This window comes from Limulus polyphemus, unplaced genomic scaffold (genome assembly GCF_000517525.1).
Source record: "Limulus polyphemus unplaced genomic scaffold, Limulus_polyphemus-2.1.2 Scaffold7116, whole genome shotgun sequence".
Classification (NCBI taxonomy): domain Eukaryota; kingdom Metazoa; phylum Arthropoda; class Merostomata; order Xiphosura; family Limulidae; genus Limulus; species Limulus polyphemus.
This window is the reverse complement of record NW_013672726.1, coordinates 12,382-22,252: the sequence shown is the minus strand read 5'-3', so window position 1 is coordinate 22,252 and position 9,871 is coordinate 12,382. Positions and strand designations below refer to the sequence as shown.

Below are 9,871 nucleotides of genomic sequence, written 5' to 3'. Positions count from 1 at the left end.
GGGTGATAGTAGTAATTGGACTGTCTGATGTTCTATTACCTTTTGTTGGTGGTGGGCAGTAGTAACTGTGACTGTCTAATGTTCTATTACCTTTTGTTGTTGGTGGTGGGCAGTAGTAATTGTGACTGTCTGATGTTCTATTACCTTTTGTTGGTGGTGGTGGGGAGTAGTAATTGTGACTGTCTGATGTTCTATTACCTTTTGTTGTTGGTGGTGGGCAGTAATAATTGTGACTGTCTGATGTTCTATTACATTTTGTTGTTGTTGGTGGGGAGTATTAATTGTGACTGTCTGATGTTCTATTACTTTTGTTGGTGGTGGTGGGGAGTAGTAATTGTGACTGTCTGATGTTCTATTACCTTTTGTTGTTGGTGGTGTATCTGTCTTTAGTGTTTTGATTAAAACTTTAAAAATTAAGTCATATCTACGTTTCAGCAAATAATGTTTTATTACACAGAAGGTCGGGTGTAGCCTATTGGCTAGGTGTCCGGACTATAAACTAAGGGTTCATGGTTCGCGTTCCGTTGTCGCAAAAACTCGCTCAATATTTTGGGTCCGTGGGTGCACTATAAGAGTAACAGTGGAATTTCACTATTTGCTCAGACAGGAATAACTGGAGAGTTGGAGATTGCTGCTGTTGAACAGCTGCCTTCCTTCTAGTGCATCAGTTCAAATTTAGGGATGACTATACGCAGCTCCACCTCAAATGAATACAATTCTGACACAGAAACTGGACTACTTGAGTATATTACCAACTTGAGTTACACATCATGACGTTTTAGTGTTTTTACACATTTACCTTTCTCTTTGTACGGACACATAACACATTACTTGCATTTAGGCTACCAGTGTGAAAAAAGTACCTCATAACAACCATTCCTGATCATAATCCTTATCTTGGTGATAGTCTGGATTTAGAGGTCTCATGCTTAATAAGTATTCTAAAAGCAATTCTTACTGGTATGACAAAACTACGATTTTCTTACTGGTACTTGCACGTAAAACGTTTTGTCAATTTAATTCAAATTCTACTGTTAGAACTACATTAACTGGCCACTTAATGAAGACTCCCGTTTGATATCGATAGCAACAGTTTTCGCTGCGATAACAGCCATCTTGGAATAAACTCTCCAAAATGTGTCTTGTTTGATTGTATCTTGTTTTTGTTGTCTTTTTAAGTACAAAGCTGAACATTGAACTAGCGGTTTTTAGCATTATAAGTCCTGACACCGCTGAGATCATTGGAGTCTATATACAATTGGTACACAGATGTTGGCAGACGATTCAAGTGCCGAATGCGACATCTTAAAAATACAAAATCCTTTTGAGGTCTGATTATTTTGATTTTGAAGTCACTACCATACTCAAGAAGATTTGTTTGTAGTTAAGCACAAAGCTACACAATGGGCTATCTGTGCTCTGCCCACAATGGGTATCAAAACCTGGTTTCTAGCGCTGTAAGTCCACTGAGGGGCACTCAAGAAGCAACTTTGTTTGTAGTTAAGCACAAAGCTACACAATGGGCTATCTGTGCTCTGCCCACAATGGGTATCAAAACTGGTTTCTAGCGCTGTAAGTACACTGAGGGGCACTCAAGAAGCAACTTTTTTCTTCGGTAATTCATGAATTATCATCGTGGAGAAGTCCTTGCCGACCAGGAAAGAAACAGGATATCTTAGGGTGTAAATGATATTCAAAACAATATTCATTTACACTCTAGATGTTTTTTGCTCTTCTTAAGAAGTCAAAGGAACCAATCCATGCCAAAACACTGGTCATTATATAACACCACCCCAGCAACTTGCCTTGTCTGAACATACAGACAGGTTAGTTGCGTTATGTATTTTCCCCTTATTTTAATTCTACAGATAACACTTACAAGGTTGAAACGCAGTTTATTAGACCATATCTCATGCTTTTTTAAATTCACTGTCCAAAGTTTGTGTTACATAATTAAAGCCACGATTTTCTCTTTGCAACTGAAATATGCGGTTTTTGAATATTTTGTCGGTTGCCGTATTACAGTTTTTGTAACGTTACTTGCATGGACGAGTTAGAAATAATTGAATCCTGTCGAAAGAATTGGTAAACTTGAAAATGTTTGTCTTTGTAGGTCTGCGATCAGCAGTTGGAAGCAAAGTTTTTTCCTCACAGCAAACGTATCATCTTTCGATTGCTATTACTGATAGACAACTTTCTTTAAACAGCTGGCCAAACGAACGGTCTTTGATAATTAATGTTGCTACTACTCGGGCATCAACTGCCATGTTCTCTTTGAAAGTTGGATAAATCTTTGTTTAGTTTAGTTTAGATACAAGTTTTCATTTGGAAAAAAACTAACTTTCAGGATTAAATCCTTATTTAGTGGACAAACTGATTTTAAAATAAAATAGTGGATTAGCTTTAAACAACCTGTTCCACTACTTTTAAGCCTAAATAATCAGCCGAGTAGACATGACCTAAGCCTACAGATGTTTTAGGTTAATAATTTCTCCTTGACTTTAATCTTACTGCACTGAATATATTTTCAACACTTACTTTTTCCCTTTTTTATCTAGCTCAGTCATACGAGCGACTTCTTCTTGCAATAAAATCTTGACTTCCTGCAATTCCTGTCCGAGTTGAGTTGCTTTTCTCCGCCATTGTTTACTTATTTGTCGCTCCTCTTCTATGTTCTCTAGTGCTTCAGAAAGCTGTTGGAAAATTAGATGACAGTGAATGACATTATCAAAAATAGCATTAAATAACGAGTACTTTGAAGTTACAGAACCAATAGCAATAATCCAATAGTAAAACACATTTTAATAACTCAAACTACCACAGGTCAATGCGACTGGTATGATCGAAAGTGGGGACATTTCTTTAAGCTACCAGAGCTACATTAGGCTCAGCTCCAAGCCTCAGATACATAGCTATATGAAGGTGTGTGGAAATTCACCTTTAATATAGTAAGGTGTGTAATAATCCACGTGTGGTAATCCATTTTTACTATATGTAGACGTGTAGTAATCCACCTTTACTATATGTAGACGTGTAGTAATCCACCTTTACTATATGTAGACGTCTAGTAATCCATCTTTACTATATGTAGACGTGTAGTAATCCACCTTTACTATATGTAGACGTGTAGTAACCCATCTTTACTATATGTAGACGTGTAGTAATCCACCTTTACTATATGTAGACGTGTAGTAACCCATCTTTACTATATGTAGACGTGTAGTAATCCACCTTTACTATATGTAGACGTGTAGTAATCCACCTTTACTATATGTAGACGTGTAGTAATCCACCTTTACTATATGTAGACTTAACTACATGAAACCCTATAAGAAAGAAGTTTTAGAACATAAAGAGAATACTTATGAAGACTGGCACTCGCGTTACAGGCATGTAATTTAGATTTGGTTTCTTAATAAATTCCATTCCTTTTATATTACTGTCTTTGTTCATCATAATTGAGTGCTATTCTTCTATAGTTTGATTGTTCTTTCTTAACTTTTTAGTTTGTGGTTTAGGATATTTAACATCATGAGATTTTGTTTCTACTTTAAATACCATTCGAGTCTTAATCCTTCTTTCTGACATTTGAAATTCCTTAAATATCACATATAGAAATCAACGCCTATTAAACTATTTTTTATTATCTTTATAATCCCAAGTCACAGAACTTTTAAAACTAAGAATTATTGGCTTTTGAAATTTAGAATTTTATCACTTCTCCCCGTGAAAAACAACAACAAAACAATATAAATACCAACATTTGCAAGCGACTGCAATATATCTCCCCCTCACTCATCCAGTTTATTCGACAAGTTCCACAAGTTTCAAGAAATAACTGTATTCAAAGCAGGGAGATGAAGGGACATAAATGACAACATATACACCTCAGACACTTAGCCCAAGATGGGCAAATACTTAGCCCAAGATGGGCAGACACTTAGTCCAAGATGGGCAGACACTTAGCCCAAGATGGGCAGACACTTAGCCCAAGATGGGCAGACACTTAGCCCAGTACCAGTTTGAGATTTCTTTGTGAGAAAGAGATATTGGGGCATACTTAACTGTGTCCTTACAATACAAAGGACAGACAGTTGATGTGTAAATGGAGTTATTCGCGATGATAAAATTACACAGGTAAGTTTTGGACAAATAAAACCCATTTTTGACAAAGATAGATGCAATTTCACACACTGTGTAAATCAAAACATTATTAACAACGTTTACATGTACAGACAATGCCTTTAATTTTCGAATTTCCTGTTAAATAAAATGCAATTTATTTTTTTACCTTTGACCCCTGTAGAATCAAAAGAAAGAAATACCAAATATGTTTGTCATAGTCTGTGGTGGTTCTCACAAGGTATCTCTGTTCAAAGTACCATGTATACAGGAATTATTACTAATAAAAACGTCTTATGAAAATAAAGAAGAATGTAGGATAATATGTCAACCACACTATATTCAGTGACGACCAGGCCTTTCTCTCAATACCAAATATGTTTGTCTTAGTCTGTGATGGTTCTCACAAAGTATCTCTGTTCAAAGTACCATGTATACTTAGGAATTATTACTAATAAAAACGTCTTATGAAAATAAAGAAGAATGTAGGATAATATGTCAACCACACTATATTCAGTGACGACCAGGCCTTTCGCTCAATACCAAATATGTTTGTCTTAGTCTGTGGTGGTTCTCACAAGGTATCTCTGTTCAAAGTACCATGTATACAGGAATTATTACTAATAAAAACGTCTTATGAAAATAAAGAAGAATGTAGGATAATATGTCAACCACACTATATTCAGTGACGACCAGGCCTTTCGCTCAATACCAAGGTTATTCAGGCCGGATGGGATACAACGGACACAGTAGTGGTTGAGACGCTATTTATTTCACAAAAACTGTTTTGGTGTGAACTGGATTAAGTTGGTGAAGTGTAATGCTTCATCAATTCTTATTTATCAGAATTAGAGTAAGGATTATTTTACATTAAATTATTTATATTTTTTAACACCATACATTTCTAACTATTATGTCTAACATGTTAAAAAATGAGGGTCCTTAAGCTGGAAACGGAATGTGTGATATGTTAAAGGGGGATCCTTGAAGATTGCAAGGATACGTTTCTAGGTTCCTAAGAGCACTGTAGTAGATCTTATCCGAATTTAGGAATTTATTAAACTACAGTCTTAAAATTAAATATTTGTTATTTATGTAATACTAGAAATATATACAGTCCGAATTTAGGAATTTATTAAACTACAGTCTTAAAATTAAATATTTGTTATTTATGTAATACTAGAAATATATACAGTCCGAATTTAGGAATTTATTAAACTACAGTCTTAAAATTAAATATTTGTTCCTTATGTAATACTACAAATATATACAGTCCGAATTTAGGAATTTATTAAACTACAGTCTTAAAATTAAATATTTGCTCCTTATGTGTGATTTAGAGTATCTGAGAATTTGCAATGCCCTTAAACTATTTTGTTAATATATTGCTAGCTCTTCTGGAATTTTCTGTAATCTTCTAGAACTGCTTTACTTTATCTATACATTTTAAAATTTGTCTCCTTCATTTCAAGTATGTTAATTGTAAAAAGTAAAAGGGTACAATTGTAGTGTGTCTTGGGCAACCAAATTTAACATTTATTAAACATTGTTTAACTTCACTATATTTCAGTATTAATTATTCTAATCCAGAATTACATCATGGCAAGTTATTTTTGTAGAATAATCCATATACCGTTTTGGTTTTGTGGAAATTTTATACTATAAATTTATATTAATATTGGTACACGCTAAAACGAAAACCTGGTTTCCTTTATATATATATATATATATGTATTTGCATCGTGTTTTGTGCAGAATCCTTGTTATATTGCCTTTAGGGAGGCTTAAGTGTATTTGTTTTTGTCATTTCTAAGTATAGTTTTGCACTAAATACTTTTTAAACATTGAGTTCTAACTTTCTTTCCAGATCGCTGATTAATTTTTACAAATATAACTCCTGTTCAATTGGAATAAAACAGTTGATGGCTACATGTGAACTATAATAACGTTTATCCTTTGAGGAACAACACAAGTTATGACAAGTTAAAGTTAAAATATAACACGATTACCAATGTTTTTCATGTTAAGGAATTGTTTACATGCAATTATTAAATTAAAAATAGTCTTATAATAATAATTACATCAAGAAACAGAGTGATCTAGACAACATAAAAGTGAACCATGCTTACTTTTAGTCTAACCTACCCTTTTATTCAATGTTTTTTTGGCAGTAAGGTGGGTCTCAATCTCTTCCTCATGTTCCTGTTGAAGACGTTTCTTAGTAACTTCCAGTTCCTGTCGTAGTTGTTCACATTTTTTCTTGTAGATGGAGTCTCCTTGTTTTCAAATAAATTATCTCTTGGAAAAACAACTTTTTTACGGACAGTTTCATAAAAGTTTTTCAGTCATTGTAATACTTTAAAATATATATATTTATATTATGAAAATCATACAAAGTCATGCAGCAGCTAAAACCAAATTTACTTCATAATTACAAATAATTCATTATATCAAAAGTATTAGTTTTACAATTACAATATACTCTGCTGGCTACTTTATTATAAATTATGTACCCTTTCAGAGTTGGACTTGACCTGAACTGCAGATGAAAGTTATATTTATCACATGATGTCAGGTGATTCCTGCTACACTATAAACCATTGGGACAAGAATTTACAGATATGCTGAAAGGCAAAGTTATTGCAGCGCTCAAAATATACATGACAGTGGGTGTACGTCTATCAGAAGCTACAGTGGCCGAGACAGTTTCATTGATAAGCTGTTCCAAGACATCGATATTCGAGTTTATCTGCACTGTAAAATAAATGAATAAATTATTTGCTGCGAGAGGAAATTTGTTGTTACAAACATGTAATGATAGAAAGAGAGAAAGAAGGGCGTAAAGAGCATAGACGTTGGGCTAATAAGGAACTGTGAAAAGTGATGTGTTCCATTTGGCTAATAAGGAACTGTGAAAAGTGATGTGTTCCATTTGGCTAATAAGGAACTGTGAAAAGTGATGTGTTCCATTGGACTAATAAGGAACTGTGAAAAGTGATGTGTTCCATTGGGCTAATAAGGAACTGTGAAAAGTGATGTGTTCCATTGGACTAATAAGGAACTGTGAAAAGTGATGTGTTCCATTGGGCTAATAAGGAACTGTGAAAAGTGATGTGTTCCATTGGACTAATAAGGAACTGTGAAAAGTGATGTGTTCCAGTGAATTATTATTTACCTTTTACATATAGTCGGGAGAAGACAAGCTTTGAAAAAACCGCAATAATAACTCTTGTGTGTCCCAACTGTTCAAGTTTCTGGTGGTGTTCCCTTCTGGTTCTTTTGGTCCCATTAGAAGGCAGAATGAACGCCACAGCTTACCTTAGCACCACTTCTGATCAAGTATATCCAATGATGCTTTTTTATACTCTGATGGGGAAACTATTTCCAAGAAGACAATGCTTACATACGCAGTACACAAACTGTTCATGCTTGGTTTGAGGGACATGACGGAGACGTCAGGCCATCACTATCCTCTGCTTATCTCGCTCCACGAATTGCGTACAATATTAATGACCGAATGGGAAAACCCTCAAGACACCTATGTCACGTCATATTGGATTTTATTTGGGCAAATGGTGTCCCGACTCTTGAATAAGATTAGTTTTCAATAAAGTGGCTAGACAGTGTAATTGCATTCACAATTATAAATTTCATTTATATAATCTTTACTATTTTTGTCTTATTTTTTATTTTAAGCATAAAGTTACAAAATTGGCTATTTTTGTTTTATTTTTAAACATGAAGTTACAAAATTGGCTATTTGTGCTCTGTCCATCGCGGATATTTAAATCCAATTTTTAGCGTTATAAGCCCTCATCTTAATGCTGAGCCACTGGGTAAACAATTATAGCAAGGCAAGAATGTAAAACCAAAGGTTATGACAATCCTAGCTTGAAAGTTAAGAAAATACTAAATTGAAAATTGAAAGTTAAAAAAAGCACTAATCTGAAGACTTAAACGTTATTTGGTTGTGATAGTTCAGACATATCGCTTAAAGCATAAAAAGGTTAAACTGAGATGAGAGGTTAAAGTAGAGAACGAGCTTTTAGGGGAAGGTCACTTGAAATGTATTAATTTTGTCTATTTATAACAAAGCTAATAAGACTATGCTGCCATCTTTAACTTGTAAATACTGATTAAAGAGAAGGCACCCAATGAGAAGAACCCTAACAGCCACTATTCACGCTAAGAGTTTGACTGTCACTCTTACTATTCATCCATAACTTTAAGTGTGGGGTTTATTTTGTGTTATCGTCCAGATTTGAATCCAGCCAGCTACGAAATCTATAGCTCTACCAACACGTGCTTTGATTGTTTGGTTGTTCTGAAAGCTAGCTTGAATCCTATAAAAATAAAATGGAAAGAAAGTGACCATGAAAATTTCACACAAGCATAGTTCTATGTGTTCCTCAGCTTGCCACTTAGCCTTTTGAGTTTAAATACATTAAAATGCTTTTATTTTAAAAAATATAATACGATTAAAACGTAGCTATATATATAAAAGTCACTTTCTGTTGGTAATGCTCGCTCGGAAACGCTTAAATTGCCTCAGTGATTAGAGCACCCGAACCTCCCGGAAGTCTCGCATTCAAATACCAGTTAAGCTGGGATTTTTTTCTATTGATAAGTGATTATGTTTAGAGCAACCATTATAGATTACATAAGAGATTTGAGATACTGCTGAACGTTTAAATTAAAAGATGCATGTTTACATCATCAAGCTACCTCAGCTTTTTATTTCAATTGAGCAATTCTAACACCATCTATGAAATAAATTCTAAACTAAAACTCTGAAGATGGCTTTGTACATTGTGTCTAAACAAGTGTCTAAGCTTTCTTATCCATTATTTGCTGCATGCAGTATGAGCCTAGCGAGCGAACTTCGACTTCATTCTAACTGTGACTCATGACACTAGCGGCAGTATAAAAAATACTAGGCTTAAAATAAAACACGACTAGCAGTTGGGAAACTTTTAACTAGCTAGAACCGTAATTGTGACATCCCTACTAAAAACTCCCTGTTATCTGTAGGGTTCGATTCAAATCGTATATGTTATTGGTAGGGTACGGTTCGAACCATAACTGTTTATCCCTATTATCATGACGTTCCTGTTATCCGTAGGATTCGATTCGAATAACGGTTGATCACGGTTATCGTGACGTCCTTTCTAAAAACTATACTTTTAGTAACAGCAATCAATATTTGTACCATTTATTTTTAAAGTCTATTTCGAATGGGACTCACTCAGATATAGCTATCACTCTCTGCACATTCAATGTCAGAATTAACAGAAGCATATAAAACTTTGGCTTGCGTTATTGTAGAAAAATCATTTTTTAACATTTTGAAGAGTAAAATCCTAATAAAGCTCTAATAGTGCTTAAAATATGTTAGCTAGTAGTACTCCAGATCTCATTCATTTTCACCTATAAAATATTTTAAAGGAGACATTATTCTAATCCATATTTTCGTAAGACTACATTACATAAGTTGTGTTGGTGAAGTCAGAGTTCGAAGCAATTCCCAATGGAAAAAAAAAATACTGTTAGTTGGATGACACAGGTCTGTGATGTTTTTATTGTCTTGAAATGTTTACATGTTCTACAGTAGTTCCTGTACGCTGAATCCGAAAATAATATCCATTGTTCTCCATCACGTACAGCTTTTTCACAAAACGTCATATGTACTTTTACATAAGTGAATCATTTTCATTGAAATCTGGTCACATTTTGTTATGCTTAAACTGTT

The 9,871-nt window shown here is 34.2% G+C and overlaps 1 protein-coding gene across 1 annotated transcript in view; it reads right to left on the bottom strand.

The window, feature by feature from the left end:
• Nucleotides 1-6,398, bottom strand: part of LOC106474358 (unconventional myosin-XVIIIa-like) — a gene marked incomplete at both ends in the record, with an annotated part of 27,057 nt that extends 20,659 nt beyond the window's left edge. The window contains 2 exons of the mRNA XM_013935051.1: nt 2,539-2,693; nt 6,268-6,398. Of these exons, the coding sequence (XP_013790505.1) occupies nt 2,539-2,693; nt 6,268-6,398 (286 nt within the window). The remainder of the gene's footprint in view (nt 1-2,538; nt 2,694-6,267) is intronic.
• Nucleotides 6,399-9,871: the final 3,473 nt, after the last annotated feature.